This window comes from Phyllobates terribilis, unplaced genomic scaffold (genome assembly GCF_046119375.1).
Source record: "Phyllobates terribilis strain yellow unplaced genomic scaffold, ASM4611937v1 Scaffold_7__3_contigs__length_470593459, whole genome shotgun sequence".
In the NCBI taxonomy this organism is placed as follows: domain Eukaryota; kingdom Metazoa; phylum Chordata; class Amphibia; order Anura; family Dendrobatidae; genus Phyllobates; species Phyllobates terribilis.
Genome location: NW_027362767.1, coordinates 412589499 through 412617432, shown reverse-complemented (window position 1 = coordinate 412617432; position 27934 = coordinate 412589499). Strand labels below are relative to the sequence as shown.

At 42.4% G+C, this 27934-nt stretch overlaps 1 protein-coding gene across 2 annotated transcripts; it reads right to left on the bottom strand.

Annotated features, from left to right (window-relative positions):
* LOC141153289 (uncharacterized) lies at positions 1-27607 on the bottom strand. Of its 2 annotated transcripts, XM_073638002.1 has the most exons (5): positions 27534-27607; positions 7449-7763; positions 5288-5389; positions 2187-2209; positions 1-1360 (listed from the first exon to the last, which is right to left on the bottom strand). In XM_073638002.1, exons 1-5 carry the CDS (start codon positions 27589-27591, stop codon positions 1232-1234), a joined length of 627 nt encoding a protein of 208 aa, XP_073494103.1. In that variant the 5' UTR covers positions 27592-27607; the 3' UTR covers positions 1-1231. The 2 variants fall into 2 exon arrangements, 1 of the variants encoding a protein (XP_073494103.1); XR_012247276.1 differs by lacking the exons at positions 5288-5389; positions 7449-7763; positions 27534-27607 and adding an exon at positions 2476-2596 and having other exon boundaries at positions 1250-1360.
* Between the last annotated feature and the right edge of the window lie 327 nt (positions 27608-27934).

The following is a 27934-nucleotide window of genomic DNA, read 5'->3' as shown; positions in this document are numbered from 1 at the left end:
ATTATTATTATTACACCTACTACATATTGGGATAGAATCTTGGAGAAAATAATACACCTTTAAGGATGCTTTAAAGCAAGTGATAAAAAGAAGTAAAAGAAGACGCATATATAATAAATAGCATGCGGTAGGTGGGGGCCATGTTGCAGAATTAGCTGTGTGACTTAGGAGTTTGCAGCTTTGGACATCATTACTATGTTATGTGTCTGATCTCACACCGTTGTTCTCAGACCTGGAGATCTGAAGGATAAAGTAGAGACCATATGGGCAGGGATTTTTCTGGATTTTTGTTTTTCTGAAATTATTATAATTTCTTCTTTTACATTAACAATATTGTCTTCTAGACTAGCATAGTTTAAAAGGTGATGTCCACTGCAGAACTACACACTTTCAATGTCCCTAATGTTCAACGTCCCATCTGAAGGGACTTTGATGGCTGCTCTTGTGGGAACTACACATTTAATTATAAGAAGATTTAATTTGAAACTAAATATTAATGGAAAGAAAGGAAGAATCCCAGGATATATGAGGGGCTCCATATGGGATTATTGGACTCCCAGGTTAGTTCCTATTTTCTTCTTAGGGCAATTTTGACAAGAGATTTTCCCACCAAAAAAGTCTGTGTTTCCTCTTGGTTGCTGAGTAGACGAGATTAGGGTAGTGACAGTAGGTGATTGGTTCATTGTTTGACCTATGGTGTGGCCTTCAAAACAAAAGCTTTGTTTGGGTAGCAACAGTTGGTGATTGGCTCTTTATTTGGACCTATGAGGTTGCTGTTGCAGATGGTGAACCAACCTGTCTGCCTCGGTAACAGTGAGTCATTGGATTAAACAAATACCATGTGACCCTCTGTTACTATATAAGAACATGCACTGGGGATGGGGGTTCTGTCAGATTACCTCTCCTGAAGACTGGTTCCTTACCACCATCCCTATCTCCATTATGTTTCTATGATTTTATGGTACGTCGGTTGCCTTGTGTGAGTGGACAGTGAATGATTTAATCAGATGGTCAGTACGGGTTTATGGCTGGGCCTTTTTGAGTTTTGGTAATTACATTTTGGTAGAATTTCGGATGAAGGTATGGTGTTTGCCATACAATCCACGAGGCCCAGTCATAGTGTACAGCAATACAGTTTAATATCTCAGCTTCCTTATCTATCACAAATGCTGGTCCACATGGTCATTCAGGAAGACCAAGGCTCAACCATGTAGCTTAGTTAAGCTTCTTCTCACTCCCGAGGCTTTATAGCAGCATATGTTGTTCTCTCCTCTGTTCCCTTCGTCCTAGGTCGTTGATTAATTCGGGATGTAGAGACGTCAGCGTAACAAATCTCTTGAGTTTCCACCTCTTCCTTTTGCTGTTCAATCAGAGAACGGATGATGTCACAGCAAGCATACAACTCAAAGCCGTCACTATCAAAATATGTTACCTGTAAAGTGGCCCTAGTCTTGCATTATTGATATCCCGACTGTACAGAACCAGGGGGACTGAAAAGATTATAACATCTGCTCAGAGCAGTTTACAGCCCCAAAATCTGCATACTGACAGACACATGCCAACTAGTCTATTCTCTGTTTCTTTCAATAGAACATTACGAGAAGCAGAAAATGTTGCTAGTTGGCATGTGACTGCTAGTATAGAAATCACATCATTGTGGTCACGTGACTACAGCTTGAGCAGGCAATAGAGGGGAATCTTAACAATTGGGATGTTGCACACTGTCAAAGTTCAGAAATCTGCAAATAGAGGGAGAGAATGCAGAAATTTATGCTGAGGCTGGGAAACACTTTAAAGTGAAGGAACTGAATTGGCAGACCAGAGCACAGAGCTATGGTTGCTAAATAGCTGATCAGTTGTGTTAGGAAAGTTGGACCATCAATCAGTCCATGAATTCTTTTACCTCCTGATGTAGCACTGAGCACCGCCAGAATAACACTTTAGGAACTGTAATATGTAATACTGAGATAATAATGGAGGATCTCCCTTTCCAACGCTCATATAATATATATAAGCCAGAGTAGAAATTGGCTACAAAGAGGGTCTTTGCCACTAATTGACCTACAAAGTCACCCAGAGCTGTGTAATGTGTCTATTCCCTTTTGATGAGGCCACATGGTAATTAGATACTTGCTGCCAAGTTTTGTTCAAGTGTACGGCTGAATGAGGAGATCCTATTTACTCACTTTGATCTTTTGCCTCGGGTATCCTAAAAATTGAAAAAATGCAAAAAATATTATTTTATCATAATGTCTAATTTATTAGTGTTAAGGGGAAGAGAAATATCAATGGGTACACAAGAGGATAATGTGGTTTCTAAATTGTCTATTCTACAGAACATGGTCACAGGAGTCAAGTGATAAAGGCACAAATATTCATAAAAAAAAGTGTATTTAAAGGGGTTGTGAGACACTTAAAATTGAAAAACAATATATGCTCAGCATGGGATAAAATAATGAAAGAAGTAATACTCACCTTGTTGATGCCACAACACTCCTGTCGTGGTCCCTACTGGTTTCTGTATTGCCTGTGCCATTCGGACAGACCCGGAACCACAGCAGCCAGTGTTTGCCTACAGTGATCACATGTCTGTCTAAACAGTTCAGGAAGTACAGAGGCTGAGAGAGACTTGTGACCAATCACTGGCTGCAGAGGTGACCAACACACAGAGCAAGAAGTACAGAGACTCATACTCCAAAATAGTGAGAGGGTGATTAGAGATCAGTAAGCTGAATGTTACTTTTATCACTATTTTACAACATTTTCAGCATTTTTTATGTGGCCAGAGAAACCCCCCATTATTACTTTATGGCTACTTATAACATATCATTGTAGCCATATACTTAACTTTCATGCACTTTTCTTTCATTGTAGCTACCAAGAAAATGCTCAAAAATTGAAATGTGCAACATACATCTCCTACATAAGGAAAATAGGTGAAAGATAAAGGCTAAAAACTGTGTGTATAGTGCCACCTATAGGCGGCTCACCTGTACAGTTAGAGTTATCAAACATAATAGGAAATCAGTATATATAGCAAGAGCCACTACATGGGTACCTCACATGTGCTGATGAGGGCCAACAAGTCCCAGAATATCTACAGATGAGTGAGAATCCAAGTTGTGTTCCAAACTCTGTAAGTTGTTGGACATTGACTTACAGGAGAGTCGTCTATGGAGAAGTAGTATTGTTCTTTCCGAGTGGAGCATTAAGGTATGTGTACATGGTGTCTTTTTTAGTTGCTTCTGCTTAGGAATTCATCTGAAAACGCACTTAAAAAATGCTAATAATAATGAAAATATGCACTGGAATGCCAAAATGATATTGCTGTGCATATTTTACATCTTTTTTAGTTTCTTTTAACGGCTTCAGGGTTCGAAAGCAGTGAAGCGGCTATAAGAAGCGATCTGACCATTCTTCAGGCGACTTCTGTTTGTATATAAAATAAAAAAATAAAGACGTTAAAGAGGATGCTTTACGAAGAACACCGCGAAGGTTTTACTGAAGGATGTTCCTCTGCTAAAACTCAGCCAATACGCCATCTTCTAAAAGACGCCATGTGCACATATCCTTACAAACCAAAACTCACACTTTGCACTGACGAGGGGCAGTATTGTGGCGCCCCTGAGGGTTCAGTCGCCACAGAGGTACTGCACCTCACCCAGAGGTGTGGTGTCTCCTTCTCTCAGGTAAGGAGGGAGTGCTGCCCGGAACCCCAACACCCGCATTCAACACTACACTACTCCAGGCTGGCAGGAAGGGCAAGATGCAATGTGTTTCTGCTGAGCCCTGTCCTTGGCTGGAGTGGGGGGAACCAAAGAGAGGGGGAACCAGTAGTGGGTGTGGGTGGAGGATGTAGGGTAGGGGAGCACCATTGTAGGAGGTATATAAAGGGAAGCCATCTTAGGGTGGCAGACTAGTAGTGTGGAGTAGTCAGAGTGAGTAGCAGTAGAGGAGGGGAGCAGAGTCTCTTTAGGAGCTCTGCTCCATAAGGGGCCTAGTAATAGAGGCCCAGGAGGGGAGCAGAGGAGGAAGGCTCCGGTAACATAAGGGATCCCAGGGGTACGGAAGGAGCAGGAAGCCACCCCTACGCCCGAGTCTGCCAGGTGTCAGACGGATCAGGCCGCAAGAAGGGAACCTCTCCCTGGACCAGCCGTGTTACTCTAGGTCTCGGCTGGAAAACCGGAGGCTTCTGCACTTCCATGGTGCAGTTGCCACAGTCTCACCCTAGTCACCGTGAAGGGCATCAAGTAGGTCCAGGAACTCCAGGTTGCCCAGAGGGACTTCAGAGCACCTGATCGGGACAGTGTGTGGGAAGCACAGGGCAGGAGGGAGAAGACCCGGCGTGAGAAGTCAGTCTAGTAAGGAACATAAAGAAAGCGGGGTTCCGTCAAGCGCTCCTGATCTATTTGAGAAAGTTCTGAACCCCTTGGCTCGTAGACGCAGTGCGACGCGGGAGGCTGACATCCGTACGGTGTACCTGAGAAACTTGATCAAGAACTGTGAGTAAAACTCGGATGACTGCATTGCACTGCCTCCGTCAGTTTTTTCTGCTGCGCCATCTCTCCTGCACTGCAAGCCCCAGCATCACCACCACTTGCACCTACACTACCCCGGGAGCCCGCTCCACCTGTGGGGAGCAGAAACATCCCAGCTGCCATCTCATCACCCCGCGGAGGTCTGCAGCAGCGCCGGTAACCATTACCAGCAACCACAGGTGGCGTCACGAGACAAACTGTATACTAAAATCCCTTTTTAAAGAGAGACCCAGAGTACGGGTCCGGGAGCCGACTACCGTGACATCCTAAACAAGGTAAAAGGCCCGGTTACCGAGTCCCCTATATTCCCCCTGGGTGACACAGTATCCCAAAACAAAGTGTCTGCAACTTGAGTTTCTGGTTCTGGCTTTTATCCTAAGTCATGTGACAAGGCTCGTTAAAGAGTCGATATTGACTTTTATTATTGCTACTTCCTATAGGTGGCAGTAGAGTCCTAGTTCTCTTCCTCTCTGAAGAGACAATTTGCATATTTCCCAGAGGAGCATTGCGGCTTTAAAAGTCTCCTCACCTTGACATGCTTAACACATCACTCTCCGCAAGGAGAAACATTACCCATTGGATAGATATCCTTACTCTAATGGCTCATTATGTCTGGAAGGAGAATCCCTTCCTTCTGACATTCAGAATATGAGACTCATCGATGAGATGGGCAGCATGCAGAAGACCACATAGTAACTGAACTCATACATATCTTGTGATCCTGGACCTGCTGAATGAAAGCAACCTACCTGAGAACCGGCATGTAATAAGCACAATAAGAATAGTTATCATACACGTCTCAAGTCCAACGATAATGTAGATGGTAAAACAAGTTTGATTTTCTTCAGCATCTAAAAAAAAAGTTGGTTGTAATTAGGATGTAGAATTGCTCTTGATGAAGCTGCTACCTCACTGATACCTACATAAGTATCTAACCGATTTAGGCAATATATAAAATAACATGGTCTACATCCCAGGTTGACAACTTAGCAATCATGATCGCTAATGTGTGGCAATTAGATAATAGATCGCTGGATTTTAGATTAAAATATGAAATTTTGGGGCTTTAGGAGAACAGAAAAGATGGAGTAATCTGTAGGTACTAAGTGATGACCAGGTCTGTTACTGCCGCCATGACATACTGGAATCTTCCTTGAAGGTATTAATTTTACACATGTAATGTGATACTATATGTTTTCAAAAGTATCATGTGAATAAAATACTGAGGGATTGCATTTTTTACATTGGATTATTCTTAGTGTTGTGCGCTCAAGCAGTCCTATTATCATCATGATAGCGAGGGGCAAAAATCGTTTTTATCTTTCTACCTATTGGAATCTTTTGCTTTTGGACTGGACGTTGGTTTGACTAAGTATCCCGAGTCGTTTAGGACTTTAACTTATAAGTCAACTTTTTCCAATAGGTGGAAGTAGAGAACCCATAATCTTCAACCTATCGGAAAGCTAATTTGCATACTCTTTTTCCCAGGAAGCATTACCTGGACTGTAAGTCTCACTACACATACTGGTAGATTAGCACCCTGAAATGACTGAGAAAAGGGAGCAATAAACTAGATAGAATGTTTATGAATTTTGAATCTATTAAATAGGAAAAATCTGTTAATTTGAATGAGAGGTAACATCAAGTGATCAGCAACTGGATGTACCCTAAAAGACCTTCATGTCCACTGTTAATAGCAGTCCTTTATCAACACTTGTCACAGAATTAAATGTTGGGAGACAATGTTTCTTCAGAGGTTTACACTATGAGCAGCACAACCATAAGAACAGATAGTGAGAAAAGATAAAAATTCCAAATATGTAATCATGTCATTTATTTCAGTCAATTAAAAAAATCTGTGATGGGGGGTACTGAGACTGACACTGTTATGTGAAGCATTGTGATTGGAACTATTGTGTGCGCTATTGTTTTATGTGGCACTATTATGTGCGTCAATGTGATTAGCAATGTTGTGGGGAGCACGGTGATCTGTCTATTGAGCCATTCTACCCCTGTGCCTCCAAATTCACACTACATAAGTTGAAATCTTTGCATGTTTTTATTTTGTACTATGGTAATTTTGTGTGGAAGATTTACTTCTACAGTTGAATATAGTGCCACAAGTAGGTGCCTTATGACGGTTCCTGTAAACTTCTATGTAAACTCCCACTCCTTTCTCCAAGACTTTTCTTGAGCTGCATCAGTTCTCTGGAATGCACTATCCCAAACAAACTGGTTAAGTCCCAGTATACACAGTTTTAAGCATGTCTTAGAAGGTTTAAGGGGGAACATTTCTCAGTGTGGAACTGGCATAAGAAGACTCCTGGTTTAAGAAGACTTAGGCCATGCAATGCTCCTTTGTGAATTTTAATATGAAAATAACCTTTTCAGAGAGACAAAGGAACTGATCTCTAATGCCATGTCATAATCCTAAAAGTCAATATCAACCCAAATATCCCAGAGGAGCATTGCGCTGCCTATAAGTCTCCTAACGCCGGCTTGGCACTCTCCACAAGGAGAAATGTTCCCCTTATACTCTCTGTTTGAGGTCTCTTACCCAGCTAAATCAGATCTCCTGCTTTGCACTGATGAGGGACAAACAACCCAAAACACAAGTCTGCAAAAGGAGTGTCTGCTTTGCATTCTTATACTTTTCATATTTTGGCAAGGGTCGTTGTAGGGTTGATGCTGAATTTTAGGATTGTTTCTTACAATAAGACACACTAGAGTTCAACTCCTCTTCCTCTATGAGGAGACTATTTGCATAAGCATGTCTTAAAAACATATCTCTTTAGAGATCACCTCACAAATTTAACTTTTCTCAATTCTTCATTCCTAAATTTTCCTCAGAATCTGGTCCATAAACAATGTAAATTTTCCATCTGAAGAGGCCTTATATCATTATATTACCTGTGGGATCTGGTGTCGGGATCATTTCCACTCTAGCTCCAGATTTTTCTTCCTTCGAGTCACTTTCCATATGGCAGATATAAATCCCCGAGTCTTCCTTTGTCAGGTTACTAATAGTAATTTCCATATTATCCTCGCTTAATCTAGTTCTATTTTTGTAACGTTGGTGATCAGCAAGATTCTCTCCGCAGCCAAAAGTCCACTTCAGTGAGAAATGGTTTGTGTTGGGCTTTAAGGGACATTTTATGCTCACAGATGTTCCTGGTTTAACTTTTAATATTTGAAGGTCTATTTCAGTGGAATTTTGTTGGCCAACTGTTGTAAAGAAGAAAATTAAGAACAATTATCTATAAAACTCAACATCATGTGATCTGGGCTAGTTTTAGACAAAGTGTGTGGCCCTGGGTAAATATTAAAAGTGAGACCTCAAATGCTAACAAATTTGTATTGTGCTATCACACAACATTTAGGGTGCGAGCTGATTTAAGATCTTTAAACAAGAGTCAATCGACTATATTGAAGTCGTTTGGGTCTTGTTTCCCGGTCTCTTTAAACAGCCCGACATAGAATGATGGCATAGAATGATGTATGTCCTCATACATATCATGTTATCAGCAGCACATCTCCTGTATATACGAGGCAATGTGCTGTCGAGAACAATGATTTTTGTTAAACGTTCTCCAAAAATCAAGATCGATATTTCCGCTATATGGTGACAGTAGATTAGATACCAGTTCTGTAGAGCATTTCAAGAGATATAGTACAGATGTAGACGGTGACTTACAGCTAACTTTCTCTCTCATGGAATCATTCACTTTTCCCATCTTTTCCATCTGGCTTAGTTCAAGATGACTTCTCCAACTTCTCCAGCAATAAGCGCCAGTCGAGTTTACAATAAAGAGATTTGAGTTTGCACATTTCCAGCACTGTCCCCATCTAGTTTCAGTCTGCACAGTGCTACCGTATTTGTCCCTGTTACTCCTGTGTGACATGGTAACAGTGCTTCTCTTACTGCCTCATATAGTAATGACCACCACTGTGCCCCTTACATAGTTAAACACCCCCTTTGTGCGCTCTAGATAGTGAAATTGCCCTTAGAACATATGTCTGAGTGTCCTAAAAAATAATAGTGTTCACATTTTGCCCCTAGAAAGTAATAATCCTCTCTGTGTGCCCCTCTGACGGCTATAAAACCATGAGTGCCCCTCTAATGTAATTATGCCTCTTAAGTGTCCACTTAGGAGGCATAATTGCTTAAGGGGGCAATAATGTCCACCAATGCCTCAATAGCACCCTATATACAACATAATGACTTTCACAGCTCTCCTATATCCAGTATTATGTCCCCCAGACCTCCCTATATACAGTACAATGGCCTCACAGCTCCCTATATAAAACATGATAGCTCTCACAGCTCATCTATATACAATATAATTGTATCCAATATTCCATATATACAGTGGGGGCCAAAAGTATTGGCACCCCTGCAATTCTGTCAGATAATACTCAGTTTCTTCCTGAAAATGATTGCAATCACAAATTCTTTGGTATTATTCTCTTCATTTAATTTGCTTGCAAGGAAAAAACACAAAAGAGAATGAAGCAAAAATCAAATCATTGATCATTTCACAAAAATCTCCAAAAATGGGCCAGACAAAAGTATTGGCACCCTCAGCCTAATACTTGGTTGCACAACCTTTAGCCAAAATACCTGCGAACAACCACTTCCGGTAAGCATCAATGAGTTTCTTACAATACTCTGCTGGAATTGTAGACCAGTCTTCTTTGGCAAACTGCTCCAGGTCCCTGATATTTGAAGGGTGCCTTCTCCAAACTGCCATTTTGAGATCTCTCCACAGGTGTTCTATGGGATTCAGGTCTGGACTCATTGCTGGCCACCTTAGAAGTCTCCAGTAGTGTTGAGCCACCCCCGTAGTGTTCGAGTTCGGTTCGGTTCGTCGAACACCTGTGTGTTCGCCGAACTGTTCGTCGAACTGTTCGTCGAACACCTTCGAACACCGTTAAAACCAATGGCAGGCAAACAAAAACACATAGAAACACATAGAAAACACCTTCAAAGGTGTCCAAAAGCTGACAAACTGCTCAGAAGACACAACTAACACATGGAAAAGTGACAAGTACATATAGTCATGCGAAAAGAAAAGAGGTGGAGGAGTAAAAGGAGGGGGAGACACAGATATAGGCATGTCATGCCCTTCTAAAATCCAAAAAGTGAGAAGCCGAGACGGCCAGTCCGCTCCTGCCCGTGCCACCTCCGTGTCGCCGGGTTTGTGCCAGAGCCGCGGTGAACCCTGACGGCCAGCCCCCCTCTCCCAATACTGGTGCCTGTCCGCTGGTGGGTCGAGAGAGCCCCCCTGTGGTGGAGGCAGCTCTAAGCTTTTTAATTTAAATTGTCCCTCTAATTTGAATGAATACACTTTAAATCCATTTACAAGGATCTATTGGAGGGCAAGTCTCATGCCAGCAGCCGCGTAATTCCAGCTCCAGTAGCGTCCACTAAAGCTGCTGCAGTTAAAAAGCTTTTATAAGGATCGAGCTCGGCTGTCCACCGCAAGGCATCCTAGTGCCAGTCCCAGCCCCTATGCCTTGGGGTGCCTCCTGATGCTCTTCACTGAGTATCCCGTGGTCCCGAAGCATTTCCTTTGAAAAAATTAAGTGTCCAAACTACAGGTGGTGTAGCTTGCTTAACAGCCGGGATAATCCGCTGACTAGCAGACACTGCTACTAGGCACAAAGTATTTCCTGGGCTAGATGCAGTTAAAAATTTGTAAGTAGATACTCTCGTTGGATGCTGAGAAAGCATTCCATAGAGTCTCCTGGCACGCCATATATGATTCTCTTAAAAAGCTTGGGGTAGGGGTCTAGGGGACCCTTTTATAGCCAAAATCACGGCCCTGTATCACAATACGTCACCTAGGCTGAAGATAAATGGAACTGTAGCACCGAGGGCTCGGTTGCTACAGACGTATTGCACCTCACCCAGAGGTGTGATATCTCACTCTCAGATAAGGATGGAGTGTGGATCAGGACCCGACACCTGCATGCATTACACCACATTGCCGTGGGGCAGGGCGACCAATATGCCCCTGAGATGGGCACGACAGTCCCTGTCCCTGGCTGGAGTGGGGGGAGGGAACACTGAGGAAGGGGAACCCTGCAGTGCAGGAGCAGGGAGGAAGCAGTTCCTGGGTGCATTGAGAAGGGAGTATAAAAGGTGGGCACCATCTTAGTTCAGTGCAGAGAAGTCTGAGCAGAAGTGGCAGGGAGCAGGGGCTCTGCATGAGCTCTGCTCCGGAGGCGGGCCTAGTAACAGAGGCCCAGGCCTGCAAGAGGGAGAAGGAAGGAAGAGGAGCGGAGAAGGCTCCAGGAACGAGGAATGAAGGGATCCCAGGGGTGCGGACGGGCGAGTCGCCACCGCACGCCCGAATCCACTTCCGTGGAGGGGTCAGGCCAAAGGGGGAGACCGGTCCCCGAAACTAGTGGAGGCAGGAAACGACCCTCAGCTAGAAACCGGAGGCTCTGACATTTTATGTGGCGCAGCCCCTTGCTCCACCCGCTAGGAAGGCACCACATAGGGTCAGGGAAACTGGCGCCAAGTTTACCAAGAGGAGGCCCGAGGCAGCCGGACAGAAGTGTTGGTAAGAAAGGCCAGACAAAGGACACACAAAGGGGGTCCTGTGAAGCGCTCCAAAGTTATCTGGGAGTTGTCTGAGCCCCTCACCTGGTGAGCACAGTACGACGTGGGCAGCCGTTACCTGCAGACGTGGTCTGGATAATAAGAACTGTGAGTAAAGGCCCTGAACTGCATCACTGACTCCGTGTCGTTACTGCTGCTGCCCTGCACCATCACCCCCATCCTCCGCATACACTGCCCTGAGGCTATACTCCTCCCGTGGGGAGTTATGCTACGCTCTGCTGCACCCACAACACCAGCCTTAGCGGTCTGCCCTGTAGCGGCGGTTCACTCTGACCGCAATCCACGGGTGGCGTAGTCGGACATTTAAACATCAAAACCACATAAATAGTTCCGCCACTGGTTTGACCGCCCTGAGCCACGGAACCGGATCGCCGCCACGAAGACTACAACCACCAGCATCCACCAAAAAGGGTCCGGCTCCGGGTGTCCCAAGGCCCAGGGGGTGCGTCAGAACATTTTCATCACCTTTCACAATCACCAATGGGACAAGGCAGGGATGTCCTCTGTCCCCTCTCTTATACATCCTAGTGACGGAGCACCTGCTCTCATCAATTCGCCATAACCCCAATATTAGGTGGATTGAGGTGGGAGGCACCGAGTACAAGTGCTCTCTATTTGCTGATGATGTCCTAGTATATATCACTCAATCACATATATCCATCCCTGCTGTTATGGCTGAAATAGATCACTTTGTTACATGGTAAAATTTTAAAATCAATGCAGCGAAGTCTGAGGCCCTCGATGTCTCCCTCCCTAAATCCATATAGGATTCCATCCAGTCCAACTTTCCCTTTGCCTGGCCCTCACAGGGTATCAAATACTTAGGAATTCCTATTCATAGAGACCTCTCCCATCTATGTTATCTTAATTTTGGGCCCTTTATTGAACAATTCCATACAGACCACGGTTGGCAAGTTAGAACTGTAAGATTCACTACGTGAACCACTGGTGTTTTGTGGAAAAGCACATGTACACCGCGTTCCAAATTATTATGCAAAAAGTGTTTAGGAGTGATAAGGGAAGAATTTGTTTGTTTGTCAGTTAAACTCATTGATGGTGATGTGTGTCAGGGCTCTTTATATCACTGTAAGCAATTGCAGACACCTGTGCTAATTAGTTTGGCAGGTGTGTCCAATGAAAGGCAAGACTACTTAAGAAGGCTCTCTCACATTATTAAGCAGCCTACATTTTCTGCCAAAATGGGAAAGAAAAAGGATGTGTCGGCTGCTGAGAAGCAACAAATTGTGGAGTGTTTAGGTCAAGGCATGACTACAATCAACATTGTGCGATGATCAGGATGAAGTGTCTTGGCAATCAAGAAGTATGTAGCTGATTCACAGTACACACGTGTGCGTGCTGATAAGGGCAAATTGAGGACTCTTTCCTACAGGCAATTACGTCAGGTTGAAAGAGCAGCGGCAAAAAAGCCTTGTCGTAGCAGCAGACAAGTTTTTGAAGCTGCTTGTGCCTCCAACGTCCCCCGAACAACAAGATGCAGGGTCCTTCAGAGGTTTGCAGCTGTGCATACGCCATCCTGTCGACCTCCTCTATCCACTTCACACAAGCAGAAACGGCTCCAGTGGGCCAAACATTACATGAAGACTGATTTCAAAACTGTTTTGTTCACGGATGAGTGCCGTGCAGCGCTCGATGGTCCAGATGAATGGAGTGGAGGATGGCTGGTTGATGGACACCCCACGCAAACACGGCTACAGCGCCAACAAGGAGGAGGTGGAGTAATGTTTTGGGCTGGAATCATGGGGAGAGAGATTGTCGGCCCCTTTAGGATCCCTGAAGGCGCTAAAGATGAACTCCATAATGTATGTGGATTTTCTCAAACAGCACTTCCTGCCATGGTTCAAGAAGAAGAACCGTGTATTTCACAGCAAGATCATTTTTCTGCATGATAATGCACCATCTCATGCTGCACATAAAACATCTGCATCTCTGGCTGATATGGGCATAGAAGGGGACAAACTTATGGTGTGACCCCCATGCTCCCCTGACCTCTACCCCATTCAGAACCTTTGGAGCATCATTAAAAGGAGTGTCTATGATGGCGGGAGGCAGTTCACATCTAAGCAACAGCTCTGGGAGGGTATTCTGTCCTCATGCAAAACAATTGAAGCAGAAACCATCCAAAACCTGACAAATTCAATGGACGAGCGAGTTCAGAAGCTCCTTTCGAACAAGGGGTCCTATGTGAAAATGTAACATCACCTAGAATAAAGTTTTGAGTTGAAAACTGTTTGATTTCAGTTTCTAACAACCTGCTAATGCTTATAATTTCAAAAATGACCATTTTTTTGGTCTTTATTAAAATGAAAAGGTTGATCGAAAAGTTTGGGGGATCTAAGAGTGTGGCAACCCAGTAGTCATGATTACTTCGAATTCTGACAATATGAGGGTCATGCTGCAGGTAGTGCAGCAAGAAGGCACTTATGTGTCTTGCGCATCTCGGAGCCCCAAAATTATTTTCCGGGCTAGATGCAGCTAAAAATTATTTTTAATTTTAAATCTGGTGAAGCTTATTATAGATGGCCTAATAGGATCAGTGCTGCACACTGCTACAAAGCCCAAATTATTTTCCAGTCAAGATACAGATAAACATGATTAGTAATTTGAAAGCTTAAAACGGTTGGTAGGGTGATTTTAACCAATCATCAAGCTTTTACTCTCCCCAGGATGACACAGGGGTAGAAAAGTCGTTTCGGATCCATGATTTGTTCATCTTTATGAACGTGAGTCTGTCTACATTATCAGTGGAGAGCCGCGTGCGCTTATCTGTCAGCACACCACCAGCAGCGCTGAACACACGTTCAGACAGAACGCTGGCTGCGGGGCATGACAAGATCTCCAAGGCGTAAGTGGCTAGCTCCGGCCATTTATCCAGATTGGAAGCCCAAAAAGAGCATGGGTCCAGTGACACAGTCGTGGCTTCAATGTTTACTTGGAGATACTCCTGTACCATCGTCTCTAGGCGTTGACTATGTGTCAGACTTCTTGTCTCCTGTGGCCTTGCAAAGGATGGGCTAAAAAAGTGGTGAAATGATTCCGCAAAATTGATGTTACCAGCAGATACTGTGGTTCTGTTACGGTTTGAGTGCTGAACACTTGACGGTCCCACGGTTGGCAAGTTGGAACTGTGAGATTCACTACGTGCACCACTGGTATTTTGTGGAAAAGCACATGTAAGATTCTGCAACAGTCTCTGCTGATACTCCTGCATGCGTGCATCCCTTTCTATGGCAGGAATAATTTCTGCAAATTTACTTTTGTACCGGGGATCTAACAGTGTGGCAACCCAGTAGTCAGGATTATTTCTAATTCTCACAATTCGAGGGTCATGTTGCAGGTAGTGCAGCAAGAAGGCACTCATGTGTGTTGCGCATCCAGGAGCACCAAGTCCCTGTTGTGTTGGTGGCGAGGTAACAATCATGCTTCCTTCCTCTGTCCTCTCCCCCCAACCTCGCACAACAGAAATGTGATCAAGGTCTCCCTCATCTGATGAGTCTTCCATCAGTTCGTCCTCCACTTCTTCCTGGGCTCCTGCGCCTTCCTCACTAGTTTGGCTGCTACCATGCGCCCTGGTAAAATCATCTGCCCCACCCTCACATGCCTGCCGCCTTGGTGCTGCCGACCGTCTGGACCTTGCAGATGTTAGCCCTTCCGCATACAACTCCTCCTCCTCTACTTCCTCCACCTCCTCTTGTGCCACCACCTGACTCCGAATTCTGTTTAACATGTGCTCCAGCATGTAAATCACCGGAATAGTCATGCTGATAATGGCATCGTCAGCACTAAACATCTTCGTCGCCATTTCAAAACTGTGCAGAAGGGTGCATAGGTCCCTGATCTGAGACCACTCCTCCAGCGTGATTTGCCCCACCTCTGAATCTCGTTGGCCCAGGCTATACGTCAGAACATATTGCACCAGGGCTTGTCGGTGCTGCCACAGTCGCTGCAACATGTGCAGAGTTGAATTCCACCGGGTAGGCACATCGCATTTTAGCCGGTGAAGTGGCAGGCCCAACGACTTCTGTAGAGATGTAAGTCGCTGAGCTGCGGGATGCGAACGGCGGAAGTGAGCACACAGCGACCGTGCCCTCTGCAGAAGGCCATCTAGTCTGGGATAGTGGGCTAAAAATTGCTGGACAACCAGGTTCAACACGTGAGCCATACAAGGCACGTGTGTGACAATGCCCCGGCGAAGGGCCGCACCCAGGTTTGCAGCATTGTCGCACACGGCCTTCCCTGGTTTCAGGTCCAGTGGAGACAACCATTCATGAAATTGGTTCTCCAGAGCTGACCACAACTCCTCAGCTGTGTGACTCACATTTCCCAGACATTTCAATGTAAAAACCGCCTGATGACGTTGAACCCTACTGCCAGCATAGTAAGGAGGTGTGCAGGATCCCTTCTGCGCAGTTAGAAAGCTTGTGGCATGACCAGACAGGCTTTGGGTGCAGGTGGAAGACCGAGAGGAGGTTGAGGAGGCAGAAGCAGTGGAGGAACTTTGACATAAAGAGGATTGACGCACAACTCGTGGGGACGGCAAGACTTGGACAGCAGCCCCTTGTCCTGCTGTCACCATAGTTACCCAGTGCCCAGTCAGCGACATGTAACGCCCCTGTCCATGCCTACTCGTCCAAGTGTCTGTGGTGAAATGCACCCTGTCACACACAGAGTTTCTCAAAGAAGCGGTGATGTTGTGTGCGACATGCTGGTGGAGCGCAGGCACACCTTTCTTTGAGAAGTAGTGCCGACTGGGCATCTGGTACTGGGGCACTGCGACGGACATAAGGTCTCGAAAATTCTCTGTGTCCACCAGGCGGAAAGGCAGCATTTCTGTAGCCAAGAACTTGCAGATGGTGAAATTCAACCTCTTAGCTTTCTCATGGCTAGGAGGAAATGGTCTTTTACTTGTCCACATCTGAGGGACCGAGGGCTGGCTATTGTGCTTAGACGGGGTTGATAAGGGTGTCCCCGGCAAACTGCCGGTCTGTGAGGAAGATGCAGGCGGACATGTTAGGTTGCCTTGATCCAAAGGTGGTGCTATCGATGTCGGACAGCGCTCAAGACCAGCTGGTGTTACCACCTCCAAAGAAAATGATGACCTGCCAATCACGCTGGCTGTTGCGGGTAAAGAGGTGGCAGGTCTGCGCCCCAAAACAGGTGTGACTGCTGTCCCCCCAGTCACAGAGGATGAAGAGGCCGCGGATGCACAAGATATGGCAGACGGTGGTTGGCCTGGCCGGCTAGGCCGCATTGTAGCACACTGAGCTTCCCACTGCAACTTATGCTTCATGTCCATGTGCCGGTTCTTGCATGAAGTACTCAAACTATGTATTTTTTGGCCTCTACTTAGCTTTTCCTGACAAATGTTACAGATAACACGAGTTGGGTCATCTTTATCGATCTGAAAAAATGCCCAGGCTATGCAAGGCTTAGCACCCATGCGACCTGAAGAGCCACCACGACTTGTGGTGAGAGGCAGAGTTGTGTTTGAGGATGCAGTTGTTGACGTGCTTCCAGTACTACGTCTCTGTCCAGGAAGGCGCAACCTGACCTCGTCATCACTAGCATCTTCCTCCACCTCCTCTGCTGACCTCATCTCTTGGCTGACTGTGGGTTGACAGTAAGTGGGATCTCCGACCTCATCATCATCACCCTGTGCGTTATCACACCCGTCGTCCTCAGAGCCAACCTGTTCCTGCCCTGACAAAAAACTAAAGTTGTCGCTCCAATCAGGTATTTGAGTCTTATCATCGTCTTCCTCATTGTCTCCACCAACAGGAGTTACAGTTTGGGAATGAGGGTCTACATTATGGTCAGAACCTTCTGCGTCTGGTCCTGGATCCGACTCATAAAGATTCTGGGCATCAGTGCAGATCATTTCCTCGTCTGGATTCACAGAAGCGCTGGAGTCGACCTCTGATTCCCAGGCTATAGTATGAGTAAACAGCTCTGCAGACTCAACCATCTGTTCTACCTCATACTCAGACGGGCAGCTGGAGATTTGGGAGCTGTGAGGAAGCAAGTGCAATTTGGGTGACACCTTTGAGGACTGGAGTATTTGTAATGTTGAAGTTGATGTGGAGGAGAGCCCACTTAAAGGAGCACTTGATATCCGTTGAAGCACCTGCTGTTTTTGTGCCTCATCTGGAATTTGTAGCGATTGGCGTGGCCGTAAGAAAGGGATTTTATCACATTGTCCGCTAAAAGAAGTAGACATTTTAGTTTGGCTGGAAGATGGTCTTTCTTCTGCACCTACCCCACGGACACAACCTTTTTTCCCCTTCCCAACACGCCTATTCCCCTTTCCACCAGCAGCAGGCCTTTTTCCACTCATTTTGGTGGTTAACTAATTCACAACTCTGGAGTTGTTTGCACAAAAAAACAATGGATGGTAACCGAGCAGAGCTGAGTGGCCAAACTGTGGTATTAGGCCAAAACTATTGGCTGGGTTAGATGCAGAAAAAAATTATTTTTAATTTGCAACCTGATGGAGGTCAGTATAGATGGACTAATAGACCAAGTCCCACACACCGCTAGAAGCCCAAATATTTTTTCAGAGCTAAATGCAGAAAATTTTTTTATTCAATTTGCAACCTGATGGAGGTCAGTATAGATGGACTAATAGACCAAGTCCCACACACTGCTAGAAGCCCAAATATTTTTTCAGAGCTAGATGCAGAAAAAAATTATTTTTAATTTGCAACCTGATGGAGGTCAGTATAGATGGTCTAATAGACCAAGTCCCACACACCGCTAGAAGCCCAAATATTTTTTCAGAGCTAGATGCAGAAAAAAATTATATTCAATTTGCAACCTGCTGGAGGTCAGTATAGAAGGACTAATAGAACAAGTCCCACACACTGCTAGAAGCCCAAATATTTTTTCAGAGCTAAATGAAGAAAAAAAATATTTTTAATTTGCAACCTGATGGAGGTCAGTATAGATGGACTAATAGACCAAGTCCCACACACTGCTAGAAGCCCAAATATTTTTTCAGAGCTAGATGCAGAAAAAAATTATTTTTAATTTGCAACCTGATGGAGGTCAGTATAGATGGACTAATGGACCAAGTCCCACACACCGCTAGAAGCCCAAATATTTTTTCAGAGCTAGATGCAGAAATTTTTTTTATTCAATTTGGAACCTGATGGAGGTCAGTATAGATGGACTAATAGACCAAGTCCCACACACTGCTAGAAGCCCAAATATTTTTTCAGAGCTAGATGCAGAAAAAAAATATTTTTAATTTGCAACCTGATGGAGGTCAGTATAGATGGACTAATAGACCAAGTCCCACACACTGCTAGAAGCCCAAATATTTTTTCAGAGCTAGATGCAGAAAAAAATTATTTTTAATTTGCAACCTGATGGAGGTCAGTATAGATGGACTAATAGACCAAGTCCCACACACCGCTAGAAGCCCAAATATTTTTTCAGAGCTAGATGCAGAAAAAAATTATATTCAATTTGCAACCTGCTGGAGGTCAGTATAGAAGGACTAATAGAACAAGTCCCACACACTGCTAGAAGCCCAAATATTTTTTCAGAGCTAGATGCAGAAATTTTTTTTATTCAATTTGCAACCTGATGGAGGTCAGTATAGATGGACTAATAGACCAAGTCCCACACACTGCTAGAAGCCCAAATATTTTTTCAGAGCTAGATGCAGAAAAAAATTATTTTTAATTTGCAACCTGATGGAGGTCAGTATAGATGGACTAATAGACCAAGTCCCACACACTGCTAGAAGCCCAAATATTTTTTCAGAGCTAGATGCAGAAAAAAATTATTTTTAATTTGCAACCTGATGGAGGTCAGTATAGATGGACTAATAGAACAAGTCCCACACGCTGCTAGAAGCCCAAATATTTTTTCAGAGATAAATGAAGAAAAAAATTATTTTTAATTTGCAACCTGATGGAGGTCAGTATAGATGGACTAATAGACCAAGTCCCACACACTGCTAGAAGCCCAAATATTTTTTCAGAGCTAGATGCAGAAAAAAATTATTTTTAATTTGCAACCTGATGGAGGTCAGTATAGATGGACTAATAGACCAAGTCCCACACACCGCTAGAAGCCCAAATATTTTTTCAGAGCTAGATGCAGAAAAAAATTATATTCAATTTGCAACCTGCTGGAGGTCAGTATAGAAGGACTAAAAGAACAAGTCCCACACACTGCTAGAAGCCCAAATATTTTTTCAGAGCTAAATGAAGAAAAAAATTATTTTTAATTTGCAACCTGATGGAGGTCAGTATAGATGGACTAATAGACCAAGTCCCACACACTGCTAGAAGCCCAAATATTTTTTCAGAGCTAGATGCAGAAAAAAATTATATTCAGTTTGCAACCTGATGGAGGTCAGTATAGATGGACTAATAGAATGATGCTATGCCCAAAAGATTTTACTTCACTAGGTGCAGAAAAAAAAATTGGTATTCTATACACAGGTGGTATATCTTGCAACACAGATAGGCTACTCCACTGACTAACACACTCTGCAATAGGCCAAAAAGGATTAGCTTTGCTAGATTCAGCCAAATGCTGTGAAAAAAACTTGCACAGCACTGGCACAGACCTGCCTGGCAAAAACTGATAGGAACTGATGTAACCTAGTCCTGAAAAGGACTCCAATTACAATTAGTCTTTACTCCCACAATCTATCTATTTAAGAGCACAGACATGCTTGATAAAAGTCGTAGGAAATGCTGTAACCTAGTCCTTAAAAGGACTGCAATCACAACTATTCCCTACTCCCAAGCTATCTGTATATTTGTGCGAAAATTGGCTTGAAATTAACAAGGTATAGCGCACACAGCAACAGCGGTGCCGTCTAACACGCAGCTGCAGCAGTGAGAAAATGGTGGCGACGGGGAAAATGGCTTGGTCTTATAGGGCAAGGACATGTGACATACACTGCCAATCACACATGCCCTTGCTTGTGTGAAAAAAAGCACTTCGCTCCGTGTGTGCGCTGCTGATAGGCTGACAGATTGCACCTCCCCACTGCAAATGCGGGAAAGAGAAAAAAAAATGGAGATCTTCATTGTTCCTGCAGAGATCCATCCCCTGCCCCTCCCCCCGCCCCGCTGTACACTGAAACTGCGTATTAACATTAATTTTCATCATTACTGAGAAAAAATCCAGTTATGATTTTGGTGCACGAACAGTTATCGAACATAACCTCGAACAGCCAAATTTTTCTCAAATTGTTCGTGTTCGCCGACCGGCTCGAACACCGCCCAAAACAGCTCGAATTTGAGATTGGCGAACAGTTCGAGTAGAACAACGCTCATCTCTAGTCTCCAGTGCTTTCTCTCAAACCATTTTATAGTGCTTTTGGAAGTGTGTTTTGGGTCATTGTCCTGCTGGAAGACCCATGACCTCTGAGGGAGACCCAGATTTCTCACACTGGGCCCTACATTATGCTGCAAAATTTGTTGGTAGTCTTCAGACTTCATAATGCCATGCACACGGTCAAGCAGTCCAGTGCCAGAGGCAGCAAAGCAACCCCAAAACATCAGGGAACCTCCGCCATGTTTGACTGTAGGGACCGTGTTCTTTTCTTTGAATGCCTCTTTTTTTTTCCTGTACACTCTATGTTGATGGTTTTTCCCAAAAAGCTCTACTTTTGTCTCATCTGACCAGAGAACATTCTTCCAAAACGTTTTAGGCTTTCTCAGGTAACTTTTGGCAAACTCCAGCCTGGCTTTTTTATGTCTCGGGGTAAGAAGTGGGGTCTTCCTGGGTATCCTACCATACAGTCCCTTTTCATTCAGACGCCGACGGATAGTACGGGTTGACACTGTTGTACCCTCCGACTGCAGGGCAGCTTGAACTTGTTTGGATATTAGTCGAGGTTCTTTATCCACCATCCGCACAATCTTGCGTTGAAATCTCTCGTCAATTTTTCTTTTACGTCCACATCTAGAGAGGTTAGCCACAGTGCCATAGGCTTTAAACTTCTTGATGACACTGAGCACGGAAGACACAGGAACATTCAGGTCTTTGGAGATGGACTTGTAGCCTTGAGATTGCTCATGCTTCCTCACAATTTGGTTTGTCAAGTCCTCAGACAGTTCTTTGGTCTTCTTTCTTTTCTCCATACTCAATGTGGTACACACAAGGACACAGGACAGGGGTTGAGTCAACTTTAATCCATGTTAACTGGCTGCAAGTGTGATTTAGTTATTGCCAACACCTGTTAGGTGCCACAGGTAAGTTACAGGTGCTGTTAATTACACGAATTAGAGAAGCATCACATGATTTTTCAAACAGTGCCAATACTTTTGTCCACCCCCTTTTTTAGGTTTGCTGTGGAATTACACTGTGTTCCAAATTATTATGCAAATAATATTTTCTCAGATTTTCCCAAATTACCTATATGAATTGCAGTCATTGTAATTTTCCAGTCAAATAACTATTAGAGTACAATTGAAAGGTTTTTGTGCAAACTGCCTATGATAGCAGTATATTTAAAAAAAAATAAAACACTCAAACTGCACTCAAAATGCATGTTCCAAATTATTATGCACAGCAGAGTTTTCAACCTTTTCATTTTAATAAAGAACAAAAAAGTGGTCATTTTTGAAATTATAAGCATTAGCAGGTTATTACAAACTGAAATCAAACAGTTTTCAACTCAAAACTTTATTCTAGGTGATGTTACATTTGCACATAGGACCCCTTGTTCGAAAGGAGCTTCTGAACTTTCTCGTCCATTGAATTTGTCAGGTTTTGGATGGTTTCTGCTTCAATTGTTTTGCATGAGGACAGAATACCCTCCCAGAGCTGTTGCTTAGATGTGAACTGCCTCCCGCCATCATAGACACTCCTTTTGATGATGCTCCAGAGGTTCTCAATGGGGTTGAGGTCAGGGGAGCATGGGGGCCACACCATAAGTTGGTCCCCTTTTATGCCCATAGCAGCCAGAGATGCAGATGTGTTATGTGCAGCATGAGACGGTGCATTATCATGCATGAAAATGATCTTGCTGCGGAATACACGGTTTTTCTTCTTTAACCATGGCAGGAAGTGCTGTTTGAGAAACTCCACATACATTATGGAGTTCATCTTTACCCCTTCAGGGATCCTAAAGGGGCCGACAATCTCTCTCCCCATGATTCCAGGCCAAAACATTACTCCACCTCCTCCTTGTTGGCGCCGTAGGCGTGTTTGCGTGGGGTGTCCATCAACCAGCCATCCTCCACTCCATCCATCTGGACCATCGAGCGTTGCACAGCACTCATCGGTGAACAAAACAGTTTTGAAGTCAGTCTTCATGTATTGTTCGGCCCACTGGAGCCGTTTCTGCTTGTGTGCAGTGGATAGAGGAGGTCGACAGGATGGCTTATGCACAGCTGCAAACCTCTGAAGGACCCTGCATCTTGTTGTCCGGGGGACGTTGGAGGCATCAGCATCTTCAAAAACTTGTCTGCTGCTATGACAAGGCTTTTTTGCCGCTGCTCTTTTAACCTGACGTAATTGCCTGTAGGAAAGAGTCCTCAATTTTCCCTTATCAGCACGCACACGTGTGTACTGTGAATCAGCTACATACTTCTTGCTTGTGCAATGATCAGGATGAAGTGTCTTGGCAATGTTGATTGTAGTCATGCCTTGACCTAAACACTCCACAATTTGTTGCTTCTCAGCAGCCGACACATCCTTTTTCTTTCCCATTTTGACAGAAAATTTAGGCTGCTTAATAATGTGGGACTGCCTTCTTAAGTAGTCTTGCCTTTCATTGGACACACCTGCCAAACTAATTAGCACAGGTGTCTGCAATTGCTTACAGTGATATAAAGAGCCCTGACACACATCACCATCAATGAGTTTAACTGACAAACAAAAAAATTCTTCCCTTATCACTCCTAAACACTTTTTGCATAATAATTTGGAACACAGTGTATATCCAATTTGGCTTTAGGACAATTATTTTTGTGTTTTTTCATTGAAGACAAATTAAAGGGAGATAATAATACCAAAGAATTTGTGATTGCAATCATTTTCAGGAAGAAACTGAGTATTATCTGACAGAATTGCAGGGGTGCCAATACTTTTGGCCATCACTGTACAGTATGATGACGCCATAAATCCTATATAAAGTGTGATGTCCCCACAGCTGCCTATATACAATGTAATGTCCCCACAGTCCCCTATATACAGTATCGTCATCTTCACAGCTCCACTATCTACAGAATGGGGTCCCCACAGTCCGCTGCATACAGTATGTGTCCCGCACAGCTCCTATACATGATATGATGACCCCAAAGCCCTCTACATACAGTATGATGGCCCAAACAGCCCCCTATATACAGTAAGGTGAACACACAGTGCCCTATTCACAGTATGAGGCTCCAATAGCCCACTGTATAAAGTATGATGTCTCCCACAACACTTTATATACACTATGGGGCACTGACAGTCCTCCTTATACACAGTACGCAGCTCCCCTAAACGAAGTAGGATATCCCCCCAGATTTTTGTATATTTGTTTTACTAGTTAATCTTACATCCATAAACACCACACCAATACAACGCTCTAAAGTGCTGTCTTTTTGGATGTCTACCTACGTAGCATTTTGTGTCATGTCCTTTTTTTGGAAGGGGAGTTAAACTTTGCTAAAAAAAGAAAAATAGACATTCACCTATTCATGTCGCCTGTTTTACTAGTCAAATTTCACAATTGTGCACATCCTTTTAGGGAAGGGAGGTTGAATTGTGTTAAAAAAAATGTAGACCTTTATCTGCGCTTGTCTGGTTTTCCCACCTGTTTTATTCTTGTCCAATGTGACAGCCGAACACTCCTCACCAATACAGTGGCCTGTTGTTACATAAGATTTCTGGGGATTTGTACCTACCTTGCATGTCTTGTTCAGTCCCTTCTAGCAGGGTGTTGTATAATTGGATGTGAATTTATTATAGTGTTTTATAAAGTGCATTGTAAAAGAAAAAGTGGCTATGGATAGGGTAGTGTAAAAGAAAAAAAAAACATCAAAACATAACACGTCTAAAAATATGGGCGTTATGTCTGATCACAAATGAATATGTGGGATAATTTTTTGACAATTTTTAATTAAAAAAAAAACCATGAAATGTCTGTCAGTGCAGTGTTATGAAATGGCTTGCTGGTTGCTACCAGGTTACCATCTGTTGCCATGAAGCTTGAAAACTATTGTATATAGTCCTATAAGACGTCAGAGTGTTACACACATCTTTTCAGAGCAATTGGAAGCTTTCAGTATTAATAATCAGGGTAAATCGATTTTTGAAAAGATAAATTAATTGAACATGGTGAATTTGAATTTTGAAAGATTCGATCATTTCTAGTGGTCGCACTAAATATTGATATCATGTATCATCTTTTGTTCATTCATTTTACATTTTGTTAATTGATAAAAATAAAGTATTAGCACTTATTTTTTTTAATTTTTTTTACTTTGGAGCATTTTTTCACACCTGCCCTAATGTATCTATCTATATATCTATCTATCTGTTTATCTATAAAATCATACGTAGATATGTACATATCCCTTTACACAGAACCCTATATACAGTATGGGGCCCCCACAGCTCCCTAGATACAGTATAGGGTCCCCACAGCTCCCTATATATAGTATATGGTCCCCACAGCTCACTATACACACTATGGAGTCCTCACATCCCCACTATAATTTAAAATAACATTACTGTTATATAAAGCTAATAAATACATAAAAATGTTTTTTAAAGTTAAAAACTCTTTGGCAAACATTCATAAATCATGGAACATAGTAAGTAAATATTTGATATCCAACAACTGTAACATGAGTAAAAACATTTTGTAGCACAATTGGTGAGCAGGATAAAATGTAAAAATAAAAAAAATGTTCCGCTTTGTTTTTTCTCATGTTCTGCCCATAATAATAATTAATACAAATTAAATGAATACATTTAAGCCCCATATACGTATGAAGTACAGGTGCATCTCACAAAATTAGAATATCATCAAAAAGTTAATTCATTTCAGTTCTTCAATACAAACAGTGAAGCTCATATATTATATAGAGTCATTACACACAGAGTGATCTATTTCAAGTGTTTATTTCTGCTAATGTTGATGATTATGGCTTACAGCCAATGAGAACACCAAACTCATTATCTCAGTAAATTAGAATACTTTACATCAACAGCTTGAAAAATGTTTTTAAAAACCGAAATGTTGTCCTACTGAAATGTATGGTCAGTAAATGCCCTCAATACTTGGTCCGGGCTCTTTTGCATCAATTACTGTGTCAATGCGGCAATGTGGCATGGAGGGATCAGCCTGTGGCCCTGCTGAGGTGTTATGGAAGCCCAGGTGGCTTTGATAGAAGCCTTCAGCTCGTCTGCATTGTTGGGTCTGGGGTCTCTCATCTTCCTCTTGACAATACCCCATAGATTCTCTATAATAGATTCTCTATGGGGTTAAGGTCAGGCGAGTTTACTGCCAATCAAGCACAGTGAAACTGTTGTGTGTAAACCAGGTATTGGTACTTTTGGCAGTGTGAACAGGGGCCAAGTCCTGCTGGAGAATGATATTTCCATCTCCAAAAAGCTTGTTGGCAGAGGGAAGCATGAAGTGCTGTAAAATTTCCTAGTAAACGGCTGCACTGACTTTGGTCTTGATTAAACACAGTGGACCTACACCAGCAGATGACATGGCTCCCCAAACCATCACTGATTGTGGAAACTTCACACTAGACCTCAAGCAGCTTGGATTGTGGCCTCTCCACTCTTCCTCTGGGACCTTGATTTCCGAATGAAAATTGGAACTCTGGGACCTTGTGGAGTTTGTCAGTGACTGCCTTCTGGACATCTGTCAAGTCAGCAGTCTTCCCCATGATTGTGGAGCCTACTGAAACAGACTAAGGGACCTTTTTAAATGCTTAGGAAGCCTTTGCAGGTGTTTTTTGTTAATTATTTTAATTTACTGAGATAATGACTTTTGTGTTTTCATTGGCTGTAAGCCATAATCATCAACATTAACAGAAATATACACTTGAAATAGGTCACTCTGTAATGACTCTATATAATATATGAGTTTCACTTTTTGGATTGAAGAAGTGAAATAAATTAACTTTTTGATGATATTCTAATTTTGTGAGATGCACCTGTATATCAAATATTTTTCTTTGCATGCCCATTCTTGATGCCTTTAGAAGTTTGAAAATCTAATTTTGTAACTCTTGGTATTATTATTATTATTATTATTATTATTATTATTATTATTATTATTATGTTTACCAGTCCGAAAATTGCTTCATAATATAGATTTCATACTTTTTTTTTCAGTCAACTCAAATATAATATAATATAATGTGTTTTTCAATGAAACGATGTCCGGCACTCTGTAAGGGAGCTAAAATCTTCAAATTTATGTCAGGAACATAAATAAAGACAGGACAGCTCCATCAGAAAAACTAAAGTGTTTTTTTTATGCCAGAAGGTCTTAGTCAAGGAATACTGTATTTTTAATTTCATTTTTCTTATTTTATATAATGAAAAATACAACATATATCTATTATAATATTGATATTTCTATGTTTTTTTTTGTAGCTTGTGTTATATAACAAATAGTAGAGTTTGAAGAAAAATATCAGCTCCTTTTGTTATCTTTTCTGTTGTTACTGTTTTGAAGTTTCTAGCAGATCAATGTCATTATTGATTAAGTGTATAATGTCATTTCTGCTGAGACACGATTACCTGAGTTCAGAATAAAGATTTGAAGAGAAATTGTGACGATACTAAAAGAACCTTCTTATTCTTCCAATCTAATACTTAAACAGAATTTACATTTATTGTTTTAAATGTTTTTTTTTTCTTTTTATTTTATTGCAACTTTATATAAATTGAAAAATACAATATATTCTTTTTTATTTCATACAGTTTACTATAATCAGACATTATATCATTTATATTATTTAAAATACATTTAGGCTTAAAAACAAACATGAAAATATGTAAATCCGTCTTGTCTTTTTTATCATTTGGATATCCTTATTTGGCAATGAACTTTATTGATATGTCCAAATCATGAAATATCCAGAATATACGGTATATCTGTATTTTCTTTTTTTTTTGTTTTAATGTTTCATGTAAAAGTAGACATTAAATGGAAAGTAAATATTGATTTATTTTATTTATTTTTATGTCTATGGCAGCTTATATTAAGTAGAACGTTCTAAAAATTTTTGCTATTTTAAATATTTTCCAGCCAAGCACATTTCAGTCCTTTTTTCTTTTAATCTCTGTTCTAAAGAGACTCATCCCTCAGAACTTTATGAATAAGAATAAACTGAAGAATGTCATGATATATATTTTCTTACCGATCTGAAGAAGAAGACCCAAAAGAGAGAATATGAAGAGAGTCACAGAAAGCTCCATTTTGCGATCAGAGTGATGAAAAAAAAGAAAGATTATGCAGCGGTTCTTCTCTACTGCTTTATATCACTTACACATCTCACACCCCTTAAATGGAAAATGTGGTTAATGTGTTAATGTGGCCATCCTGTATATCGTGTAAAAGTCATGTACCATGAAAATTGACCAAAGGTTGCAACTTGCTGCTAAATATATTTGGCTTACTGGAGTTTCTAAAATAGCAGTGTACCTCTGAAGACCATGATATACTTTTTATAAAAATTAATTTACATAAAAATTAAAGGGGTGGTCCATGATTAGAAAAACTGGTGGCAGAACTTGAAGTCTGAATCATCTGCTTTTACCA